The sequence below is a fragment of the Anolis sagrei genome, chromosome 13 (genome assembly GCF_037176765.1).
Source record: "Anolis sagrei isolate rAnoSag1 chromosome 13, rAnoSag1.mat, whole genome shotgun sequence".
Classification (NCBI taxonomy): Eukaryota; Metazoa; Chordata; class Lepidosauria; order Squamata; family Dactyloidae; genus Anolis; species Anolis sagrei.
In genome coordinates this window covers 18,694,424-18,720,640 of record NC_090033.1, presented here as the reverse complement: position 1 = coordinate 18,720,640, position 26,217 = coordinate 18,694,424, and the positions used below count along the sequence as shown (strand labels likewise).

Genomic DNA, 26,217 nt, shown 5'->3' with positions numbered 1-26,217 from the left:
TCTTGGTCAAAGTTGTCCCAGGTCAAAGTGGTCCCTGGTCAAAGTGGTCCCTGGTTAAAGTGACCCTTGGTCAAAGTGGTCCCTGGTCAAAGTGGTCCCTGGACAAAGTGGTTCCTGGTCAAAGTGGTCCCTGGTCAAAGTGGTCCCTGGTCAAAGTGGTCCCTGGTCAAAGTGGTCCCTGGTCAAGTGAACCCTGGTCAAAGTGGTCTCTGGTCAAAGTCATCCCTGATTAAAGTGGTCCCTGGTCAAAGGTGGTCCCTGGTCAAGTGAGCCCTGGTCAAAGTTGTCTCTGGTCAAAGTGGTCCCTGGTTAAAGTGACCCTTGGTCAAAATGGTCCCTGCTCAAGTGGTCCCTGGTCAAAGTGGTCTCTGGTCAAAGTGGTCCCTGGTCAAAGTGGTCCCTGGTCAAGTGAACCCTGGTCAAAGTGGTCTCTGGTCAAAGTGGTCCCTGGTCAAAGTGGTCTCTGGTCAAAGTGGTCCCTGGTTAAAGTGGTCCCTGGTTAAAGTGACCCTTGGTCAAAATGGTCCCTGGTCAAGTGAACCCTGGTCAAAGTGGTCTCTGGTCAAAGTGGTCCCTAGTTAAAGTGACTCTTGGTCAAAGTTGTCCCAGGTCAAAGTGGTCCCTGGTCAAAGTGGTCCCTGGTTAAAGTGACCCTTGGTCAAAGTGGTCCCTGGTCAAAGTGGTCCCTGGACAAAGTGGTTCCTGGTCAAAGTGGTCCCTGGTCAAAGTGGTCCCTGGTCAAAGTGGTCCCTGGTCAAAGTGGTCCCTGGTCAAGTGAACCCTGGTCAAAGTGGTCTCTGGTCAAAGTCATCCCTGATTAAAGTGGTCCCTGGTCAAAGGTGGTCCCTGGTCAAGTGAGCCCTGGTCAAAGTTGTCTCTGGTCAAAGTGGTCCCTGGTTAAAGTGACCCTTGGTCAAAATGGTCCCTGCTCAAGTGGTCCCTGGTCAAAGTGGTCCCTGGTCAAGGTGGTCCCTGGTCAAGTGGTCCTGGTCAAAGTGGTCCCTGGTCAAGTGGTCCCTGGTCAAAGTGGTCCCTGGACAAAGTGGTCCCTGGTCAAGGTGGTTCCTAGTTAAAGTGTCCCTTGGTCAAAGTGGTCCCTGGACAAAGTGGTCCCTGGACAAAGTGGTCCCTGGTCAAGTGAGCCCTGGTCAAAGTTGTCTCTGGTCAAAGTGGTCCCTGGTTAAAGTGACCCTTGGTCAAAATGGTCCCTGCTCAAGTGGTCCCTGGTCAAAGTGGTCTCTGGTCAAAGTGGTCCCTGGTCAAAGTGGTCCCTGGTCAAGTGAACCCTGGTCAAAGTGGTCTCTGGTCAAAGTGGTCCCTGGTCAAAGTGGTCTCTGGTCAAAGTGGTCCCTGGTTAAAGTGGTCCCTGGTTAAAGTGACCCTTGGTCAAAATGGTCCCTGGTCAAGTGAACCCTGGTCAAAGTGGTCTCTGGTCAAAGTGGTCCCTAGTTAAAGTGACTCTTGGTCAAAGTTGTCCCAGGTCAAAGTGGTCCCTGGTCAAAGTGGTCCCTGGTTAAAGTGACCCTTGGTCAAAGTGGTCCCTGGTCAAAGTGGTCCCTGGACAAAGTGGTTCCTGGTCAAAGTGGTCCCTGGTCAAAGTGGTCCCTGGTCAAAGTGGTCCCTGGTCAAAGTGGTCCCTGGTCAAGTGAACCCTGGTCAAAGTGGTCTCTGGTCAAAGTCATCCCTGATTAAAGTGGTCCCTGGTCAAAGGTGGTCCCTGGTCAAGTGAGCCCTGGTCAAAGTTGTCTCTGGTCAAAGTGGTCCCTGGTTAAAGTGACCCTTGGTCAAAATGGTCCCTGCTCAAGTGGTCCCTGGTCAAAGTGGTCCCTGGTCAAGGTGGTCCCTGGTCAAGTGGTCCTGGTCAAAGTGGTCCCTGGTCAAGTGGTCCCTGGTCAAAGTGGTCCCTGGACAAAGTGGTCCCTGGTCAAGGTGGTTCCTAGTTAAAGTGTCCCTTGGTCAAAGTGGTCCCTGGACAAAGTGGTCCCTGGACAAAGTGGTCCCTGGTCAACGTGGTCCCTGGTCAAGTGAACCCTGGTCAAAGTTGTCTCTGGTCAAAGTGGTCCCTGGTTAAAGTGACCCTTGGTCAAAGTGGTCCCTGCTCAAGTGGTCCCTGATCAAAGTGGTCCCTGGTCAAGGTGGTCCCTGGTCAAGTGGCCCTTAGTCAAAGTGGCCCCTGGTCAAGTGGCCCTTGGTCAACCCTCGTAAATTGGCTCACAGAACCCCCATAACCAAGCGAACATGCTGGAGGGATTAGAAATGGTTCATCGCTGGCAGAAATGTATCCAATTGTCTGGTAATTATGTGGGAAAGTGAATAGTGGTAGTTAAAGAGCACATTCTAAGGATTATTTCTGCGTTTGGTTTATTAAAATATTCCCATCCAAAGCCAAGTAACTATTGTGGTTCAGTCTGAGCCTGAGATTTCTGAACAGGACGAGGAGAATGATGGGTTACAGATTTCTGAACATGTTCCAGTTAGTGGGACAAATGGTGCAGATTGTGTTGATTTTGAAGAAGAGACAACATTTCTGTTCCTCAGAGAAAAGAATGTGTTTTCAGATAAAGATAGTGAAACTTCAGAGCTCCAAGTGGAGGCTCCTTCTGGGAGCATCGGGCCTTTTGGTTCCCAGGGTGACCAGGCCCGGCCGGGTGAAGATAATGAGCTAACTGTCCTTGAAGATAGTAGTGGAGATTTGATTAGAGAAGACCGGTTGCAATTAAGAGTTCGAAGAAGCGCACACCTTGCCAACAAGTGGGAAGCTAGAGGTCAACGTAATGCCTTTGTTTGGGAAACTTATTTAATGATCTTGTCGAAGGGCATTCTCTGTCAGTCCAATATTGCTTTTACCCTGTTAACTTCTGTGGAATTACCTTGGCTTTCGCGGAAAGCTTCTGGCTCTTTGGGACTTTGATTTTGATCCTGATTTTTGGAAACCTTGTCTTGCTGCCATGGACCCTTGTTTAACTAATGCTTAAGGGTTATGCTTCATGTTATTTGCCTTTGGAAACCTGGATACCTTGCCTGTTTTGCCTATTGTTATTTCTCTGTTTTGATTTTGCTTTTTCTCAATAAACTACAAAACCTACATCCTCGGTGTGTGGTGGTGTCTTGAGCAAGGTGAACCTTTATCACTGGAGATTTCTAGCGTTTATGGTGGGAAATAGGGCTTTCTGCTATAATGTGCTCCCGTTTGGACTGAGTACTGCCCCGTGGGTGTTTACCAAATGCATAGCAGTAGTAGCGCACCTGCGCACACATAGTAGTTTATCCCTATATTGATGATTGGCTGATCGTTTCTAGATCATACAATTACAAAAGCATGCCTGTTATTCTGTGTCTCCTGCAGTCTTTAGGGCTGGTGGTCAACCTGGAGAAGTCATCCCTAGTCCCGTCTCGCCAAATCCAATTTATTGGGGCCCTTCTGGACTCGCATAGAGAGGGCATACCTACCTGGCGACCGATTCTTCAACCTACAAGACTGTAAAGAAGTTGTTAAACTGCTGCCACCAATTGTGAAGGTGCAAGTGGTAAAACACCCACTGCCACCTAATCTATGAGGGAAGCCGGGCAACGATCAATATCAACCTAGGAGCTATTTTATAAAGGGACTGTTAATTACAAAAGTTTTTATTCAGTGGATAGCGTAGCGTTTACTGTCTCTGGCTGACTTCACTATTGCAGGCTGTTCAACTTAGGAGAAACTGTATCAGGCAAGGCTTGAGGAAGAACAGTAACAAGATTATTTTAACATGAGTATAACATGTTTAACTGTTTCTTCAAAAGAGGCACAAATCTTGATGGTAACATTGGAAAGGTTTCATGAGTAATCTCAGGCACAGTCTTCAAGAAGTTTCTTTAAGCAGATGTAACCCTTCTGGACAACTACCCTAATATAACAAATAAGCTAAAAGGCTTATTTTAACAGAATTCCCTATAGCACACTGGCTACAGACACATTCCCTGAATCTCCACCCAGAGACCCAGTCCTCTCAGCAGCTCACTGGCGTACTGACTAATTCCCTGTTTCTCCCACTAGAGAAATCAGTCCCTTCCTGTAGCTCACCGGCTTACAACTGGCTTTTAAAAACAGCTGCCTCCTGAAGAGGCAGTTGGCTCCGCCCCTGTTGCTATGGCAACTCAGCTAACACCAAGCCACCTTCTCCCACAAAACATAATCTCCCATACTTACCATCCCTAAACCACTGTCCAAACTACACATAACCAAAGAAATAAAACTTACACATCGTCACAAAGACCACATCAGGTTGGCATTGGAATGTCCAACTGTAAGGGCCAAGCAGATCCAGGTTCTTCTGGGACACATGGCCATGACCACGGCAGTGACCCCCTTCTTGCGTCTCAGGATGCGCCCCCCGCAGGCTTGGTTTGGGTCAGTTTTCAACCCCCTCAAGGACAATCCTGGTGTCAGGCTTACCTTGCCAGAACAAGTCTGCTGCTCCCTGTTATGGTGGACACAACCTCAATGGGTCTGTGCAGGCCTCTTGTTCCAGTTCCCTACTCCTACACTGACAATTACAACAGACTCTTCGCTAACGGGTTGGGGGGCCCATTCTCGGGGTCTCATCGCACACGGCAAGTGGTCTCCTAGCGAGACCAAGCTCCACATATACGTGGCAGTAGAAAGAGCTCTAAAATCCTTCGAAAGCATACTCGCCTTTGCTTTTAAGACTCTGTTTTGCCTATTGTTATTTCTCTGTTTTGATTTTGCTTTTTCTCAATAAACTACAAAACCTACAGCCTCGGTGTGTGGTGGTGTCTTGAGCAAGGTGAATCTATCCTGAGTTGCGACAGTAACGAAGGTGCAGGCATTACTTTTCATTCAACCCTCGTATGATTTTTCCATCATCGGAAACTAGATCGGAAACAACAACAGCTGATGTCCACGATGCATCCTGGATGTCCACCACGGGACTATAATCATACATTATTGACTTGGAGACGTATTGGTTGCTATCAGACTGTTGATCTTCCCATGATCATGATGGCTCTCTTTTGCGCATAATTGCACAGTTCCTTCAAACACTACGTCAGGTGATTCTGAAGGTGTCGCATTATTTAAATTCCCATTGTTCTGAATTATTTAACGTATTCTGCAGAGAACGTCTGCTCGTCACCCGCGGAAAGATCAAAACCTGACTCGACAGAAGCGGAAGACGTTGTGAAACACACACCTGTGTGGTGGGTGTGAATCTCATTAGCATATTAATTTGATAAACGTACAGCAAGGAGCATCGAATGCATGGCCGATTGGTCATGCACATTGAAGACTACGTCTAGCATCCTGTTAAGTAATTATGGCCTCACAAGACCCATGTCGAACATGGCGTTTGTTTACACTCATTCACTTTTATGGTCACAGCGAATACTTTGTTTTTGTTGGTCATGGGAGTCCTGGATGTAGGTGAACTACAACTCCCAAATTCAAGGTCAATGCCCATTAAACCCTTCTAGTGTTTTCTCTTGGTCAGGAGAGTTCTGTGTGCCATGTTTGGTTCAATTCCATCATTGGTGGAGTTCAGAATGCTCTTTGATTGTAGGTGAACTATAAATCCCATTAACTACAACTCCCAACTCCCAAACTCAAGGTCAATACCCATCAAACCCTTGTAGAGTTTGGTCAAGGGAGTTTTGTGTGCCACGTTTGGTTCAATTCCATCATTGGTGGAGTTCAGCATGCTCTCTGATTGTAGGTGAACTATAATTCCAATTAACTACAACTCCCAAACTCAAGGTCATCAAACCCTTGTAGTGTTTGGTCAAGGGAGTTCTGTGTGCCACGTTTGGTTCAATTCCATCATTGGTGCAGTTCAGAATGCTCTTTGATTGTAGGTGAACTATAAATCCCATTAACTACAACTCCCAACTCCCAAACTGAAGGTCAATACCCATCAAACCCTTGTAGTGTTTGGTCAGGGGAGTTCTGTGTGCCACGTCTGGTTCAATTCCATCATTGGTGGAGTTCAGAATGCTCTCTGATTGTAGGTGAACTATAAATCCCATTAACTACAACTCCCAAACTCAAGATCAATACCCATCAAACCCTTGGTCAGGGGAGTTCTGTGTGCCACGTTTGGTTCAATTCCATCATTGGTGGAGATCAGCATGCTCTCTGATTGTAGGTGAACTATAAAACCCATTAACTACAACTCCCAAACTCAAGGTTAACTACAACTCCCAAACTCAAGGTCAATATGCATCAAACCCTTGTAGTGTTTGGTCAGGAGAGTTCTGTGTGCCACGTTTGGTTCAGTTCCATCATTGGTGGAGTTCAGCATGCTCTCTGATTGTAGGTGAACTATACATCCCATTAACTACAACTCCCAAATAGATATAATTACATTTCCAAGCGGATACACAATCCGTGGATACGAAAGGCTGACTTTAGAGTCGTTGCATTGCCAGGAGTGTCCACTAGGTGGCAGAGAAGGACCAGGAAAACGTCATCTCTAGAGAAAAGTTATTTAAATCGGAAATTACAAATTAATTAAAAAATTATGAATTAATTAACATTAATTACGAATTAATTAAAAATCAATAAAATGAGTATTCCATCGATTGACGCATCATTTTATTTATTTATTTGAGAAAGGAAAAAAGGGGAGAAAGGTTTTTTTGGTTAAAAAAAGGGTTTCTTAAAAAATAATTATTTTTCATTAATTTAATAATTCCTTTTATTAATAAAAATAAAACTAAATTGCTCCCCGTTCTGCCGCTGAGTGGTCGAGAAAAGCAAAAAAACCCGTTTATATCTTCTCAGCCTCTTGAGGTCACAAAATATTCCCCCCCAAATAAATTTCACTTATGACTCGAAGTAAACGAATCAGCTAATTAATAATAATAATAATAATAATAATAATAATAATAATAATAATATAAATTCATTTGTCTGAACTTTTCTATAGGAAATGACCAAAGCTCTCGAATCCTATTTCATCTATAAATACTTTCATTATTATCACTTAACAATAATATATTTCCTCACATAATAGTCGCTTTTGCATGATTGGTATTTCTGTGTTCCTCGCATAACAGTCGCAGAGCCATTTGGCTCTTCCAACAGCTTCCAAAGAGAGGGAAGTGGGTTAACAAGGAATACAATAACAATACCGTATTTCCTCGCATAATAGTCGCCGCCACATGATTGGTATTTCTGTGTTCCTCGCATAATAGTCGCAGAGCCATTTGGGGTTGATTCCCCCTTCCTTCCTTCCCTGAAAGCAATGGAAGTGACTTGTACTTATTTCCTGTTACTTAAGGGAGTGGCTTGCACTTACTTCCTGTTACTACAGGAAGTGACTTGTACTGACTTCCTGTTACTTAAGGAACAGCAGCTTCCAAAGAGAGGAAAGTGGGTTATCAATGAATACAATAACAATACCATATTTCCTTGCATAGTAGTCGCCGCTGCATGATTGGTATTTCTGTGTTCCTCACGTAATAGTCGCTGCTGCATGATTGGTATTTTTGTGTTCCTCGCATAATAGTCGCAGAGCCATTTGGGGCTGATTCCCCCTTCCTTCCTTCCTTCCCCTGTTCCCTGAAAGCATGGGAGTTTAAAAACTACACAATGGAAGTGACTTGTACTTACTTCCTGTTACTTAAGGAAGTGGCTTGCACTTACTTCTGTTACTACAGGAAGTGACTTGTACTGACTTAAGGAACAACAGCTTCCAAAGAGAGGAAAATGGGCTAACAATGAATGCAATAACAATACCGTATTTCCTCTCATAATAGTCGTCGCCGCATGATTGGTATTTCTGTGTTCCTCGCATAATAGTCGCAGAGACATTTGGGGCTGATTCCCCCTTCCTTCCTTCCTTCCTTCCTTCCTTCCTTCCTTCCTTCCTTCCCTGAAAGCATGGGAGTTTAAAAACATAATGGAGGTGACTTGTACTTATTTCCTGTTTCATCTATAAATACTTTCATTATTATCACTTAACAATACCGTATTTCCTCGCATAATAGTCGCTGCTGCCTGATTGGTATTTTTGTGTTCCTCACATAATAGTCGCAGAGCCATTTGGGGCTGATTCCCCCTTCCTTCCTTCCATCCTTCCCGTTCCCTGGAAGCATGGGAGTTTAAAAACTACACAATGGAAGTGACTTGTACTTACTTCCTGTTACTTAAGTGGCTTGCACTTACTTCCTGTTACTACAGGAAGTGACTTGTACTGACTTCCTGTTACTTAAGGAACAGCAGCTTCCAAAGAGAGGAAAGTGGGTTAACAAGGAATACAATAACAATACCGTATTTCCTCGCACAGTAGTCGCAATCGCATAATTGGTATTTCTGTGTTCCTCGCATAATAGTCGCAGAGCCATTTGGGGTTGATTCCCCCTTCCTTCCTTCCCTGAAAGCATGGGAGTTTAAAAACTACACAATGGAAGTAACTTGTACTTACTTCCCGTTACTTAAGGAAGTGGCTTGCACTTACTTCCTGTTACTACAGGAAGTGACTTGTACTGACTTCCTGTTACTTAAGGAACAGCAGCTTCCAAAGAGAGGAAAGTGGGTTATCAATGAATACAATAACAATGCCATATTTCCTTGCATAGTAGTCGCCGCTGCATGATTGGCATTTCTGTGTTCCTCGCATAATAGTCACAGAGCCATTTGGGGTTGATTCCCCCTTCCTTCTTTCCTTCCCTGAAAGCATGTGAGTTTAAAAACTACACAATGGAAGTGTCTTGTACTTATTTCCTGTTACTTAAGGAAGTGGCTTGCACTTACTTCCTGTTACTACAGGAAGTGACTTGTACTGACTTAAGGAACAGCAGCTTCCAAAGAGAGGAAAATGGGCTAACAATGAATGCAATAACAATACCGTATTTTCTCTCATAATAGTCGCCGCCACGATTGGTATTTCTGTGTTCCTCACGTAATAGTCGCTGCTGCATGATTGGTATTTCTGTGTTCCTCGCATAATAGTCGCAGAGCCATTTGATTCCCCCTTCCTTCCTTCCCTGAAAGCATGGGAGGTTAAAAACTACACAATGGAAGTGACTTGTACTTCCTATTACATAAGGAATGGATTTGTACTCACTTCCTGTTACTTAAGGAAGTGGCTTGCACTTCCTGTTACTTAAGGAAGTGACTTGTACTTATTTCCTTTTTCATCTACAAATACTTTCATTATTATCACTTAACAATACAATATTTCCTCGCATAATAGTCGCTGCTGCATGACTGGTATTTCTGTGTTCCTCGCATAATAGTCTCAGAGCCATTTGGGACTGATTCCCCCTTCCTTCCTTCCCTGAAAGCATGGGAGGTTAAAAACTACACAATGGAAGTGACTTGTAGTTCCTATTACGTAAGGAATGGACTTGTATTTACTTCCTGTTACTTAAGGAAGTGGCTTGAACTTCCTGTTACTTAAGGAAGTGACTTGTGCTTATTTCCTGTTTCATCTATAAATACTTTCATTATTATCACGTAACAATACCATATTTCCTCGCATAATAGTCGCTGCTGCCTGATTGGTATTTCTGTGTTCCTCGCATAATAGTCGCAGAGCCATTTGGGGTTGATTCCCCCTTCCTTCCTTCCCTGAAAGCATGGGAGTTTAAAAACTACACAATGGAAGTGACTTGTACTTACTTCCTATTATGTAAGGAATGGGCTTGTCCTTACTTCCTCTTACTTAAGGAAGTGGCTTGCACTTCCTGTTACTTAAGAAAGTGACTTGTACTTATTTCCTGTTTCATCTACAAATACTTTCATTATTATCACTTAACAATATCATATTTCCTCACATAATAGTCGCTGCTGCCTGATTGGTATTTCTGTGTTCCTCGCATAATAGTCGCAGAGCCATTTGGGGCTGATTCCCCCTTCCTTCCTTTCTTCCTTCCTTCCCTGAAAGCATGGGAGTTTAAAAACTACCCAATGGAAGTTTCATCTATAAATACTTTCATTATTATCACTTAACAATACCGTATTTCCTCACATAATAGTCGCTGCTGCATAATTGGTATTTCTTCCTCTAGAGAATCTCCCTTTTATAGTTCTTCGCAGATCCTCCAGGTCAAGAGTGGCTATCGTTGCTATAATTAAACCACCCTCGTACTGGATTATAGAAGAATTAAGGTCAGATTAGTCTGGACTCTCGACTCCATCGCTTTGAAAGGCCTTCCGAGAAAATTCTAGTGGTGAAAATTCCAGAACTCTAACAAAAGACTAAAAATTTCATTATAAATGGCAGTTCCTAATTGGTTCTATCATAAAAATCACCAATAATGACCTAATAATTAAATTTTGAAAGTTTTGTAAGAGTTCTGAAATTTTCATCACCAGAACTTTAGTTTTGTAAGTACATAATAATAATAATAATAATAATAATAATAATAATGTCATGGGATAGTGACGTATATGATAAAAATCACCAATAATGACATAATAATTAAATTTTGAAAGTTTTGTTAGAGTTCCGAAATTTTCACCACCAGAACTTTAGATCTGTAAGTACTTAATAATAATAATAATAATAATAATAATAATAATGTCATGGGATAGTGACGTATATCATAAAAATCACCAATAATGACCTAATAATTAAATTTTGACAGTTTGTTAGAGTTCTGAAATTTTCACCACCAGAACTTTAGTTTTGTAAGTACTCAATAATAATAATAATAATAATAATAATAATAATAATGTCATGGGATAGTGACACGTATCATAAAAATAACCAATAATGACCTAATAATTAAATTTTGAAAGTTTTGTTAGAGTTCTGAAATTTTCACCACCAGAACTTTAGTTTTTTAAGTACTTAATAATAATAATAATAATAATAGTCATGGGATAGTGACGTATATTATAAACATCACCAATAATGACCTAATAATTAAATTTTGAAAGTTTTGTAAGAGTTCTGAAATTTTCACCACCAGAACTTTAGTTTTGTAAGTACTCAATAATAATAATAATAATAATAATAATAATAATAATAATGTCATGGGAGAGTGACATATTACATATATTCATTGTATTATGATATAAAAATAATTAAGAATAATATATTTCTCATTATCTTATAACTTGATAATGATGATGATAATAATAATAGATGAGATGGAAGGAGATAATATTATATTATTGTTACATATTATAATATATTATATTATATATTATTATATTATATATTATTATATGTATTATTACATTATTATATTATAATATATAATATAATAATAATAAAAAGTTATATTATATTATAATATATAATATAATAATAATAAAGTAAAAAAATCACCCCAAGGGGACTCGGGGTAGCTTATATAAGGCCACGCCCATCAATAATAATATATAATAATAATAATTATAATATATAATAATAATAATATAATATAATAATATAATAATATAATTATTATCTATTATTATATTATATTATTATATTATTATATATTATTATATTATATTATATTATATATTATATTATTATATATTATTATTAAATTAGTATTATCTATTATTATATTATATTATTATATATTATTATATTATATATTATATTATATTATTATATATTATTATTTTACATTATTATTATTAGTATTATTATTATTAGCTGAACGAATGAAACGTTTGGGGAGGATACCAACTCATAGGATAATCAAAAGTAATAAACAAATATATTATAATATATTATTATTATTTTATTATTATTATTTTACTTTATTATATTATATTATTTTACATTATTATTATTATTATTATTATTAGCTGAACGAATGAAATGTTTGGGGAGGTTACCAACTCATAGGATAATGAAAAATAATAATACATATATATTATAATATATTATTATATTATTATTATTTTACTTTATTATTATTATTATATTATATTACTTTATTATTACTTTATTATTATTATATTATATTGTTATATTATTATTTTACATTATTATTATATTATAGTACATTATTATATTATATTATTATATTATAATATATTATTATTTTACTTTATTATTATTATTATTATTATTATTAGCTGAACGAATGAAACGTTTGGGGAGGTCACCAACTCATCGGATAATCAAAAGTTAATAATACATATTTATTAGGAAGGATTTGGTATTCAAAACTCATATTGGGGGAAATATATATATACATAATTCAAGTCATAGGATAACGAAGCAACCTACGAGGACATTCAAGTCATCAACAGCCAGTATGTTTCCGAGGGGGGAAATGACTCTCCTTCTTCCCAGCATTGCCTTCCTTTCTTTGCATGCATTTTTTGCCAAAATAGACCCGGATCGGTCACGACGACGTCCTGCGACTCCCATCATGATGCAAAACCAGAGTTGGAGGTCTTTCTGCAGGAAAGGGTCAGGCTAGATGCCCTCTGGGGTCCCCCTTTGGGCAGTCAGAAGTCGGTCGAGGCCCCCCGGATGAAGGGGAGCCCCGAGGGCACCCTCCGCTTGTAGGCCAGGTACTCCTCCCCGAAGAAGTGGACCAGCGTCAGCTCCTCCTCCTCGATGCGCTCCCGGAAGAAGCGCCACGAGACCAGCGTGTAGCCCACCGCGCAGAAGGGGTTGCACAGCAGGATCTGCAGAGGATGAAAATAACAACAGGAATTTAAAAAAAACTGGCATAATTGGTATTTTTGTGTTCCTCGCATAATAGTCGCAGTGCCGTTTGGGGGTGATTCCCCCGAATGGCTCTACAACTAAATAATAATAATTGGGAAGTGTCCGACGTGTGATCCAATACAACAGCCAGTAGTTGCCGCGGCATAATTGGTATTTTTTTGTTCCTCGCATAATAGTCGCAGAGCTGTTTGGGGGTGATTCCCCCAAATGGGAAGTGTCCGACGTGTGATCCAATACAACAGCCAGTAGGTGCCGCGGCATAATTGGTATTTCTATGTTCCTCGCACAATAGTCACAGAGCCATTTGGTAATTGGTATTTCTGTGTTCCTCACATAATAGTCGCAGAGCCGTTTGGGGGTGATTCCCCCAAATGGCTCAGCAACTAAATAATAATAATTGGGAAGTGTCCGATGTGTGATCCAATACAACAGCCAGTAGTCACGACGGCATAATTGGTATTTCTGTGTTCCTCACATAATAGTCGCAGAGCCGTTTGGGGGTCATTCCCCCAAATGGCTCTGCGACTAAATAATAATAATTGGGCAGTGTCCGACGTGTGATCCAATACAACAGCCAGTAGTCGCGACGGCATAATTGGTATTTCTGTGTTCCTCGCACAATAGTCGCAGAGCCATTTGGTAATTGATATTTCTGTGTTCATCACATAATAGTCACAGTGCCGTTTGGGGGTGATTCCCCCAAATGGCTCTGCGACTAAATAATAATAATTGGGAAGTGTCCGACATGTGATCCAATACAACAGTCACTAGTCGCCTCGGCATAATTGGTATTTCTGTGTTCCTCACATAATAGTCGCAGTGCAGTTTGGGGGTGATTTCCCCCAAATGGCTCTGCGACTAAATAATAATAATAATTGGGAAGTGTCCGACGTGTGATCCAATCCAACAGCCAGTAGTCGCCACGGCATAATTGGTATTTCTGTGTTCCTCGCACAATAGTCACAGAGCCATTTAGTAATTGGTATTTCTGTGTTCCTCGCATAATAGTCGCAGAGCCGTTTGGGGGTGATTCCCCCAAATGGCTCTGCGACTAAATAGTAATAATAATTGGGAAGTGTCCGACGTGTGATCCAATACAACAGCCAGTAGTAGCCGCGGCATAATTGGTATTTCTATTTTCCTCGCATAATAGTCGCACTGCCGTTTGGGAGTGATTTCCCCCAAATGGCTCTGCGACTAAATAATAATAATAATTGGCAAGTGTTCGACGTGTGATCCAATACAACAGCCAGTAGTCGCCACGGCATAATTGGTATTTCTGTGTGCCTCGCCTAACAGACACAGAGCCGTTTGGGGGGGATTCCCCCAAATGGCTCAGCAACTAAATAATAATAATTGGGAAGTGTCAGACGTGTGATCCAATACAACAGCCAGTAGTAGCTGCGGCATAATTGGTATTTCTGTGTTCCTCGCATAATAGTCGCAGAGCCGTTTGGGGGGGATTCCCCCAAATGGCTCTGCGACTAAATAGTAATAATAATTGGGAAGTGTCCAACGTGTGATCCAATACAACAGTCAGTAGTCGCCACAGCATAATTGGTATTTCTATTTTCCTCGCATAATAGTCGCACTGCCGTTTGGGAGTGATTTCCCCCAAATGGCTCTGCGACTAAATAATAATAATAATTGGGAAGTGTCCGACGTGTGATCCAATACAACAGCCAGTAGTCGCCGTGGCATAATTGGTATTTCTGTGTTCCTCACATAATAGTCGCAGAGCCGTTTGGGGGGTGAGTCCCCCAAACGGCTCTGCGACTAAATAATAATAATTGGGAAGTGTCCAACGTGTGATCCAATACAACAGCCAGTAGCAGCCGCGGCATAATTAGTATTTCTGTGTTCCTCACATAATAGTCGCAGAGACGTGAGGGGTGATTCCCCCAAATGGCTCTGCGACTAAGTAATAATAATTGGGAAGTGTCCGACATGTGATCCAATACAACAGCCAGTAGTGGCCGCGGCATAATCTGTATTTCTGTGTTCCTCGCATAATAGTCGCAGAGCCATTTGGTAATTGGTATTTCTGTGTTCCTCGCATAATAGTTGCAGAGCCGTTTGCAGGTGATTCCCCCAAACGGCTCTGCGACTAAATAATAAGTGGAAAGTATCCGACGTGCGATCCAATACAACAGCCAGTAGTTGCCGCAGCATAATTGGTATTTCTGTGTTTCTCACATAATAGTCGCAGAGCCGTGAGGGGGTGATTCCCCCAAATGGCTCTGCGACAAATAATAATAATTGGGAAGTTTCCGACGTGTGATCCAACACAACAGCCAGTAGTTGCCACGGCATAATTGGTATTTCTTTGTTCCTCGCACAATAGTCGCAGAGCCATTTGGTAACTGGTATTTCTGTGTTCCTCACATAATAGTCGCAGAGCCATTTGGGGGTGATTCTGTGACTAAATAATAATAATAATTGGGAAGTGTCCGAAGTGTGATCCAATACAACAGCCAGTAGTCGCCGCGGCATAATTTGTATTTCTGTGTTCCTCACATAATAGTCGCAGAGCCATTTGGGGGTGATTCCCCCAAACGCCTCTGCGACTAAATAATAATAATTGGGAAGTGTCCAACGTGTGATCCAATAGAACAGCCAGTAGTCGCCGCGACATAATTGGTATTTCTGTGTTCCTTGCATAATAGTCGCAGAGCCGTTTGGGGGTGATTCCCCCAAATGGCTCTGCGACTAAATAATAATAATTGGGAAGTGTCCGACGTGTGATCCAATACAACAGACAGTAGTCGCCACGGCATAATTGGTATTTCTGTGTTCCTTGCATAATAGTCGCAGAGCCATTTGGGGGTGATTCCCCCAAATGGCTGTACAACTAAATAATAATAATTGGGAAGTGTCCGAAGTGTGATCCAATACAACAGACAGTAGTTGCCACGGCATAATTGGTATTTCTGTGTTCCTTGCATAATAGTCGCAGAGCCGTTTGGGAGTGATTCCCCCAAATGGCTCTGCGACTAAATAGTAATAATAATTGGGAAGTGTCCAACGTGTGATCCAATAGAACAGCCAGTAGTCGCCGCGGCATAATTGGTATTTCTGTGTTCCTCGCATAATAGTCGCAGAGCCGTTTGGGAGTGATTCCCCCAAATGGCTCTGTGACTAAATAATAATAATAATTGGGAAGTATCCGACGTGTGATCCAATACAACAGCTTGTCTGCTGTGGACTCATCTTGTTATGTTTCTAATAATAATAATAATAATAATAATAATAATAATAATGGGAGAGTTAATGATAATTACAGTAAGGACGATGATGAGAGAGAGAGAGAGAATGATAACAACCTCAATAATAACAATAATAACAACGGGAAATATAGCAAATAATAATAATAATAATAATAATAATAATGGGAGGGAGTGAACGATGATATTAACAATAATAATGGGAGGGAGATAACAATAATAATAATAATAATAGTAAGAGGGAGAGCAAATAATAATAATAACAATCACAATGATTAGAGGGAGAGTGAATAACAACAATAATAAAAATAGGAGTGAGAGCAAATAATAATAATAGAAAGGAGAGTGAATGATTAACAATATTAATAATAATAATGAGAGGGAGAGCGAATGATAACAACAACAACAACAACAACAGGAGAGACAGCAAATAATAACAACAGTAGTAATAATAATGAGAGGGAGAGCGAATGATAACAATAACAATAATAATAGGAGGGAGAGCAAATAATTAACACCAGTAACAATAATAATGGAAGAGCAATATGATGATGATGATGATGATGATGATGATAATAATAGGTGGGAGAGGGAATGATGATAATAATTAAGATATGTTGTTATTATCATGAACATTAATAATGGGAGGGAGAGTGAACAATGATGATGATAATAATATTGATAATAATTATTCACTCTTCCTCCTACTATTATCATCATTATTATTATTAGCTACCCAATAATAATAATAATCATCATCATCATTCACTGTTCCTCCTATGATCATCATCATCATCCTTATTATTATTAGCTACTCTATTATTATTATTATTATTATTATTCACTCATACTATCATCATCATTATTATTATTAGCTACCCAATTATTATTATTGTTATTATTATTATTGGGATTGGTCCCCAAGAGCATTGGGCGTACCTGGGTGCCGATGCTCCAGTAGAACCACCCCACGTAGGAGGGGTGCCGGAACCATGCGTAGACGCCCCGGGTGACCAGCCGGTGGGTGTCCGACTTCTCGTTCTGGACGATGTGGTTGAAGTTGGAGCCGGCGGTCAACATGGCCGCCTTCCGCAGCAGGTCCCCAAAGACCACCATCAGAAGGCCGGCCGAGCTCAGCCAGGTCAACTGCTTCATGCCTGGAGACAAAGGAGAGGTGAAGCCAAGAGGGATCTCGGAGTCTTGCTTGACCATCAACAAAGTATTATTATTAGTATTATTATTTATAGTCCATTGAAAAGGATCTAGTAGTCTTGTTTGACCATCAACGTAGTATTATTATTATTATTATTATTTATAGTCCATTGAAAGGGATCTCGGAGTCTTGCTTGACCATGAACCAGGTATTATTATTATTATTATTATCTATATATATAAAAAGCTTAAGGGCGTAATTAGGCGGTCAAAAACGGAGAAACCACTGGACGAAATCTCACCGCTAGTTATTTATAGTCCATTGAAAGGGATCTAGGAGTCTTGCTTGACCATGAACCAGGTATTATTATTATTATTATTATCTATATATATAAAAAGCTTAAGGGCGTAATTAGGCGATCAAAAACAGAGAAACCACCGGATGAAGTCTCACCGCTAGTTATTTATAGTCCATTGAAAGGGATCTAGGAGTCTTGCTTGACCATGAACCAGATATTATTATTATTATTATTATTATTATCTATATATAAAGCTTAAGGGCGTAATTAGGAGGTCAAAAACGGAGAAACCACCGGACGAAATCTCACCGCTAGTTATATATAGTCCATTGAAAGAGTCTTGCTTGACCATGAACCAGGTATTATTATTATTGTTATTTATAGTCCATTGAAAAGGATCTAGGAGTCTTGCTTGACCATGAACCAGGTATTTTTATTATTATTATTATTTATAGTCCATTGAAAGGGATCTAGGAGTCTTGCTTGATCATGAGCAGCATTCTGTGGAACCAGATACTAAAAGACAAGGGAGTTACGGATGGATGGGAATTTCTCAAGAGTGAAATACTCAAGGCGCAATTGCAAACTGTGCCAACAAAGAGAAAAAATAGGACAAGTGCAAAGAAGCCAGAATGGATGTCCAAAGAACTTCTAACTGTGTTAAAACACAAAAGAGACATGCACAAGAAGTGGAAAAAGGGAGAAATCACCAAAGAAGAATTCAAACAAATAGCCAACACCTGTAAGGAAAAGGCCAATGCCATTCTCATACTGACCTGGGAACATGAATTTTTCTACCGTGAACTCGACCCAGGAGGAAATAGCCGCCATATTGTACTCGAAGCTGTGGTTGAGCAAAAAGGAGTCCAAAGACAAGCTTCTGGGGTTGTTGACGGCCGTCACTAAATACTCCGAATAATGGAAGAGAGACAAGGAGCACATGTACCTGCGAAAGGGAGGGAGACGCACGGAAAAGGGAGAGTTAACATGGATCTTGGCCCGTCCCATCGTCTCCGGGAGGTGCCTCTACATTGGGAAACCAATGCTAGGGGATCATGGGATTTGTAGTTTGGCAAGGCCGCTCTTCTTACCAGCCGAAATGCTTCCAAGTCGATTGTCCGAAGCTAAGCAACAATCCGCAGCCGAAAGCGAAGCCCAGGAAACAGGCCCGGATGGCAATCTGGAAGGCAAAGGAAGAGACATAATAATACATTATTATTATTGTTGTTGTTGTTGTTGTTGTTGTTTCTTACCTACCTCAAAGGCAAAGGAAGAGACATAATAATAAAATTATTATTATTATTATTATTATTATTATTATTATTTCTTTCCTACCTCAAAGGCAAAGGAAGAGACATAATAATAAAAATTATTACTATTATTATTATTATTATTATTATTATTATTATTTCTTACCTACCTCAAAGGCAATGGAAGAGACGTTGTTATTATTATTATTATTATTATTATTATTATTATTATTTCTTACCCACCCCTCCCCAAGGGTCAAGAGGGACAATATATAGAAATAAATATGAATTTTATTTATTTATTTACGACATTTATATGCCGCCCTTCTCACCTGGACTAAGCGTGGCTTACAAGATATATATACATACAATATATTATATTATTAGCATAGCACAATATTAGTATTATATATTACTATATTGCACTATAACACTATACTGCAATATTATTAGTAATGTTACATGTAATATATAATATATAATTATTATATTATTGTATTATTAGTAGCATTATATTGTATTATAATGTTATGATCAATATCGTATGTATGTACATTATATTATTATTATTATTATTATTACATACAATACATTATATTATTAGCATACAATAATATTAGTATTATATATTACTATATTGCACTATACTACTATACTGCAATATTATTATACTGCAATTATTATATTATTATTAGTATTATATTGTATTTCAATTTTATGATCAATATCATATGTGCACAAAATATATATTATTAGCATAGCACAATATTAGTATATATTACTATATTGTACTATATCATTATACTGAAATATTATTAGTAATATTACATGTAATATATAATTGTTATATTATTATATTATTGTATTGTATTACAATTTTATGATCAATATCATATGTACATACAATATATTATATTATCAGCATAGCTCAATATTAGTATTATATTACTTTATGGTACTATATCATTATACCGAAATATTATTGGAAATATTATATGTAATATATAATATATATTATATTATTATATTATATTATTAGTATTATAATGCATTACAATTTTATGATCAATAGCGTATGTACATTGTATCATTATTATTATTACATACAGTATATTATATTACTTGCATAGAATAATATTAGTATTATATATTACTATATTGTACTATATCATTATACTGCAATATTATTAGTAATATTACATGGAATATATAATATATATTATATTATATTATATTAGTATTAGTATTATAATGCATTACAATTTTATGAACAATATCATGTGTACATATAATATATTATTAGAACAGCACAATATTTGCAATACTATTAGTAATATTATAATATATAATTATTATATTATTATATAATATTCGTATTATATATTACTATATTGTACTATATCATTATACTGCAATATTATTAGTTATATTACATGGAATACATAATTATATCATTGTATTATTATTAGAATTATGTTGTATAGAACTATATTGTAATATTTTAATAATAATACAACATAATAATATATTACAGGTATATTAGTTATATTACATGGAATACATAATATATAATAATTATTATTGTTTTATTATTAGTATTATATTGTATTACAATTTTATGATCAATATTATGTGTACATACATGCACTATATTATATTATTAGCATAGCTCAATATTAGTATTATATATTACTATATTGTACTATATCATTATACTGAAATATTATTAGTAATATTACATGTAATATATAATATTGCAATATTATTTGCAATATTACATGCAATATATAGTATATAATAATTATTATATAATTATTATAAGTATTATATTACAATTTTATGATCAATATTGTATGTACATTATATTATTATTATTAAATACAATATATTATGTTATTAGCATAAAATAATTTTAGTATTATATATTACTATATTGTAAGATATCATTATACTGCAATATTATTAGAAATATTAAATGTAATACATATTATATTATTATATTGTATTACAATTTTAAGATCAATACCATATGTACATGCAATATATTATTAGCATAGCTCATTATTAGTATTATATATTACTATATTGTACTATATCTTTAAAAGCCTGAGTAATCCCTTGGTGGGCGTGTCTTGGAGCTAGCCCCGCCCTCCTCCCATAGTTCTGATTCAGTCCTGTAGGAGGCCCCGCCCCTTTAGTCCTAACATATTCACTACTGTGAAGACTTAGAAATCCCATAGAGTGCGTGGCTTGGAGATTGCCCCGCCCCCTTTCGCCTTGTCCCCGCCCCCTCCGCGCCTTTCCCTAGTCAGTTCTACAGAGTGGGCGTGGTCTTGGATGTGGCCCCGCCCCCCTCGCGTAGTTCCCCATTCAGTCACTTGGGAAAAGGAAAAGCCTGAGAAATCCCTTGGTGGGCGTGTCTTAGAGTTAGCCCCGCCCCCTCCGCGTTGGCTCCGCCCCCTCAGCGCCTTGGAACTGGTCCGGCCTCTTTAATCCTGTAGTGGGCGGGGCCTGAGGAGCAGGAAAAGCCTCAGAAATCCCATAGAGGGCGTGCCTTGGAAGCCTGGCCCCGCCCCCTTATCGCTTTGGAACTGGCCCACTCTCATCGCATAGTAATCAGTGGCCCCGCCCCTTTAATCCTGGAGTGGGCGGGGCCTGGGAGCAGGCTTTCCCTAGTGAGTTCTGAGGAGTGGGCGTGGTTTTGGATGTGGCCCCGCCCTCCTCGCATAGTCCCTATTCAGTCACTATGGAGTGAACGCAAGGAAAAGCCTCAGAAATCCCATAGAGGGCGTGGCTTGGATCCAGCCCCGCCCCCTTTTGCCTTGTCCCCGCCCCCCTCCGCTCCTTTCCCTATTCACTTCTGAGGAGTGGGCGGAGTCTCGGATGTGGCCCCGCCCTTCTCGAATAGGCGCTACTCAGTTCTGTGGAGTGGGCGGGGCCTTCAGCTAAGCCTCAGCAAACTCAGAGGGCGTGTTAAGGAGCCGGCCCCGCCCCTTTCGCCTTGTCTCCGCCCCCTCCGTGCCTTTCCCTATCCAGTTCTGTGGAGTGGGCGGGGTCTTGTATACAAGAGAAGCCTGAGAAATCCCTTGGTGGGCGTGGCTTGGAACTCTAGTCCCGCCTCCTTTCGCGTTGGCCCCGCCCCCTCCGCGCCTTTCCCTATTGAGTTCTGTGGAGTGGATGCGGAAGCCTCAGAAATCCTTAGGGGGCGTGGCTTGGAGACAGGTCCCCGCCCCCTCCCGGCTCTGCGTAGGGGCTTTGGATGCAAGAGAAACCTCAGAAATCCCACAGAGGGGGCGTGGCTTGGAGTCGGTCCCGCCCCCTCCACTCCTTTCCCTATTGAGTTCTGTGGAGAAGCCTCAGAAATCCTGAGGGGGCGTGGCTTGGAGACGTGGCCCCGCCCCTCCTCAGCTTTCCCTATTCAGAGTTCCCTCCGGAGGGGGCGTGTCCTGTCGTGGACCCACCCCTTTCGCCTTGTCCCCGCCCCCTCCGCGCCTTTCCCTATTGAGTTCTGTGGAGAAGCCTCAGAAATCCTTAGGGGGCGTGGCTTGGTGATGAGTCCCCGCCCCTTCCGCACTGGCCCCGCCCTCTCCAGTCCTTTCCCTATTGAGTTCTGTGGAGAAGCCTCAGAAATCCTTAGGGGGCGTGGCTTGGTGATGAGTTCCCGCCCCTTCCGCATTGGCCCCGCCCTCTCCAGTCCTTTCCCTATTGAGTTCTGTGGAGAAGCCTCAGCAATCCTTAGGGGGCGTGGCTTGGTGATGAGTCCCCGCCCCTTCCGCATTGGCCCCGCCCTCTCCAGTCCTTTCCCTATTGAGTTCTGTGGAGAAGCCTCAGCAATCCTTAGGGGGCGTGGCTTGGTGATGAGTCCCCGCCCCTTTCGCACTGGCCCCGCCCTCTCCAGTCCTTTCCCTATTGAGTTCTGTGGAGAAGCCTCAGCAATCCTTAGGGGGCGTGGCTTGGTGATGAGTCCCCGCCCCTTCCGCATTGGCCCCGCCCTCTCCAGTCCTTTCCCTATTGAGTTCTGTGGAGAAGCCTCAGCAATCCTTAGGGGGCGTGGTTTGGTGATGAGTCCCCGCCCCTTTCGCACTGGCCCCGCCCTCTCCAGTCCTTTCCCTATTGAGTTCTGTGGAGAGGCCTCAGCAATCCTTAGGGGGCGTGGCTTGGTGATGAGTCCCCGCCCCTTCCGCATTGGCCCCGCCCTCTCCAGTCCTTTCCCTATTGAGTTCTGTGGAGAAGCCTCAGCAATCCTTAGGGGGCGTGGCTTGGTGATGAGTCCCCGCCCCTTCCGCATTGGCCCCGCCCTCTCCAGTCCTTTCCCTATTGAGTTCTGTGGAGAAGCCTCAGCAATCCTTAGGGGGCGTGGCTTGGTGATGAGTCCCCGCCCCTTCCGCATTGGCCCCGCCCTCTCCAGTCCTTTCCCTATTGAGTTCTGTGGAGAAGCCTCAGAAATCCCTAGGGGGCGTGGCTTGGAGACGTGGCCCCGCCCCTCCTCGGCTTTCCCTATTCAGAGTTCCCCTTCGGAGGGGGCGTGTCCTGTCGTGGCCCCGCCCCTTCTCGGCTTTTCCTACTCAGAACTCCCTTCCGGAGGGGGCGTGGCTTGGAGCCGGCCCCGCCCCTTTGCGGCCTACCTGGTAGGCTCCTCCGGGCTGGCGTCCCCAGGCGAGGAGGAGCGCGGCGTTGACTCCGGCGACGTGGAGCGCCAAGGCGGCCCTTCCCTGGAGGCCCGGCCCGGCCAGGAGCGAGGGCGGAGAGGCCGAGAGCAGCAGCGGCAGGCCGGCCACGGAGCCGCCCAGCGCGAAGGCCCACAGGCTCACCCGCGCCTCACGCCTCCCTCCGGCCGCCATGGCAGGCGGGAGGCCACTCTCGCGAGACTGGGCGGGCCCCACACAGCAACTCTCGCGAGAGCCCTTCCCCTCAAGGGGCCGGGCCGAGAAGAGCGAGCGGTAGAGATAGGAAAAATGTAGAACGCTCTTCCAATAGGGAGAAGGCGGGCCCCATGGAAAACTCTTTCCCCGTCAAGGGGCGGGGCCGGGAAGAGCGAGCCGTAGAGTTAGGAAAATAATAGAACGCTCGTTCAATAGGGAGAAGGCGGGTCTGATGGAGGTTTCTCTGCCCTTCAAGTGTTACCAAAGTGCATTAAATCCACAGAGTAGATGCACATCATTTCATATCCATCCATCTATATTATTATTGTTGGTATTATTATATTATTGTTCATATATATATATATATATATATATTATTTTGTTATAAAAAATATCTTTCTATATTATTATTATTATTATTGTTATTATTATAATATTATTGTTCATATATATATATATATTATTTAATATTTTGCTGTAATAACAAAATATCCATCTATATTATTATTGCTGTTATTATTATTATTATTATTACATTATTGTTCATATCTATCTATATTATTTATTATTTTGTTATAATAATAATAATAAATAATAATGATAAAAGAATTATTTTGTTATTATATTGTACATCCATCCCATATTATTATTGTTGTTATCCATCTATACTATTATTGGTATTATTATTATTACATTATTGTTCATAACTATCTATATAATTTATTATTTTTATAATAATAAAATAATAATAATAAAATTATTATTATTTTGTTATTATATTGTACATCCATCCTGGTTTCTGGTTTCTGGCCTGCCTCAGGGGAGCGTGCTTGCTCCATCCATGTTCAACATCTACACACATGACCAGCCACTGCCAGAAGGGACAGAGAGATTCATCTATGCTGATGATCGTGCCATCACCACTCAAGGAAATCAGCTACCGAACAGGAGCTTTTTTGTTGAGTTCCAGGGCCAGAGAAGCAGATGGCGGACACAGAAGAACGGTCTGCCTCAGGGGAGCGTGCTTGCTCCATCCATGTTCAACATCTACACAAATGACCAGCCACTGCCAGAACGGACAGAGAGCTTCATCTATGCTGATGATCGTGCCATCACCGCTCAAGCAGGGAGCTTTGAGATGGTTGAACAGAAGCTCTCCGAAGCTCTAGGTGCCCTTACTGCCTATTACAGGGAAAACAAGCTGATCCCTAATCCATCTAAAACACAGGCATGCGCCTTTCATCCCAAGAACAGACAAGCATCCCGAGCTCTGAGGATTATTACCTGGGAAGGAAGGAATCCCACGGGAGCATTGCAGCGCACCCAAGTACCTGGGAGTCACTCTGGACCGTGCTCTGACCTACAAGAAGCACTGCCTGAACATCAAGCAAAAAGTGGGCGCTAGACACAATATCATACAAAAGCTGACTGGCACAACCTGGGGATCACAACCAGACACAGTGAAGACACCCGCCCTTGCGCTATGCTACTCTGCTGCTGAGTACGCATGCCCAGTGTGGAACACATCTCACCACACTAAAACAGTGGATGTGGCTCTGAATGAGACACAGGATGTTTACACCTCACACCACTGGAGAAATTTATTTATTTTATTTATTTATTTACTTTGCTTCTATACCGCTGTATCTCAAGCCCGAAGGCGACTCACAGCGGTTCACAGACAGTAAAAACAGTAGAAACAGCAGTGGTTCCAGACAACATATAACAATTGACTTAACACATTATCCATAACTTACACTGCTTAGCCGGTATTGCACCACCTGACATCCGCCGGGAAGGAGCAGCCAATAGTGAAAGGACCAAGGCAGAGACATCTCCAGCTCATCCCCTGTTTGGGTATCAGCCAGCACGTCAACGACTTAAATCCAGACATAGTTTTCTAAGATCTACAGAGACACTCGCTGGAACACCCCAGCAAGCGAGAGTCCAAAAGTGGCAGGGGGTAGCAGCCAATAGTGAAAGGACCAAGGCAGAGACATCTCCAGCTCATCCCCTGTTTGGGTATCAGCCAGCACGTCAATGACTTAAATCAAGAAATCGTTTTCTAAGATCTACAGAGACACCAGCAAGCGAGAGTCCAAAAGTGGCAGGGGTAGCAGCCAATAGTGAAAGGACCAAGGCAGAGACATCTCCAGCTCATCCCCTGTTTGGGTATCAGCCAGCACGTCAATGACTTAAATCCAGACATAGTTTTCTAAGATCTACAGAGACACTCGCTGGAACACCCCAGCAAGCGAGAGTCCAAAAGTGGCAGGGGTAGCAGCCAATAGTGAAAGGACCAAGGCAGAGACATCTCCAGCTCATCCCCTGTTTGGGTATCAGCCAGCACGTCAATGACTTAAATCCAGACATAGTTTTCTAAGATCTACAGAGACACTCGCTGGAACACCCCAGCAAGCGAGAGTCCAAAAGTGGCAGGGGGTAGCAGCCAATAGTGAAAGGACCAAGGCAGAGACATCTCCAGCTCATCCCCTGTTTGGGTATCAGCCAGCACGTCAATGACTTAAATCAAGAAATCGTTTTCTAAGATCTACAGAGACACCAGCAAGCGAGAGTCCAAAAGTGGCAGGGGTAGCAGCCAATAGTGAAAGGACCAAGGCAGAGACATCTCCAGCTCATCCCCTGTTTGGGTATCAGCCAGCACGTCAATGACTTAAATCCAGACATAGTTTTCTAAGATCTACAGAGACACTCGCTGGAACACCCCAGCAAGCGAGAGTCCAAAAGTGGCAGGGGGTAGCAGCCAATAGTGAAAGGACCAAGGCAGAGACATCTCCAGC

At 41.4% G+C, this 26,217-nt stretch overlaps 1 protein-coding gene across 1 annotated transcript; it reads right to left on the bottom strand.

Moving 5' to 3' along the window:
- Positions 1-12,077: 12,077 nt before the first annotated feature.
- Positions 12,078-23,505, bottom strand: ICMT (isoprenylcysteine carboxyl methyltransferase). Its single transcript, XM_060758704.2, has 5 exons — positions 23,180-23,505; positions 18,396-18,484; positions 18,081-18,250; positions 16,793-17,010; positions 12,078-12,586 (listed from the first exon to the last, which is right to left on the bottom strand). Exons 1-5 carry the CDS (start codon positions 23,393-23,395, stop codon positions 12,404-12,406), a joined length of 876 nt encoding a protein of 291 aa, XP_060614687.2. The 5' UTR covers positions 23,396-23,505; the 3' UTR covers positions 12,078-12,403.
- Between the last annotated feature and the right edge of the window lie 2,712 nt (positions 23,506-26,217).

Excerpts from the sequence above, each read along its gene's own strand:
- ICMT (XM_060758704.2), bottom strand. The coding sequence starts at position 23,395 with ATGGCGGCCGGAGGGAGGCGTGAGGCGCGGGTGAGCCTGTGGGCCTTC. Across the intron at positions 17,011-18,080 it reads AGAAAAATTCATGTTCCCAG|GCATGAAGCAGTTGACCTGG; the intron begins GTCAGTATGAGA and ends CTTTGTCTCCAG. Across the intron at positions 12,587-16,792 it reads ACTGGAGCATCGGCACCCAG|ATCCTGCTGTGCAACCCCTT; the intron begins GTACGCCCAATG and ends CATCCTCTGCAG.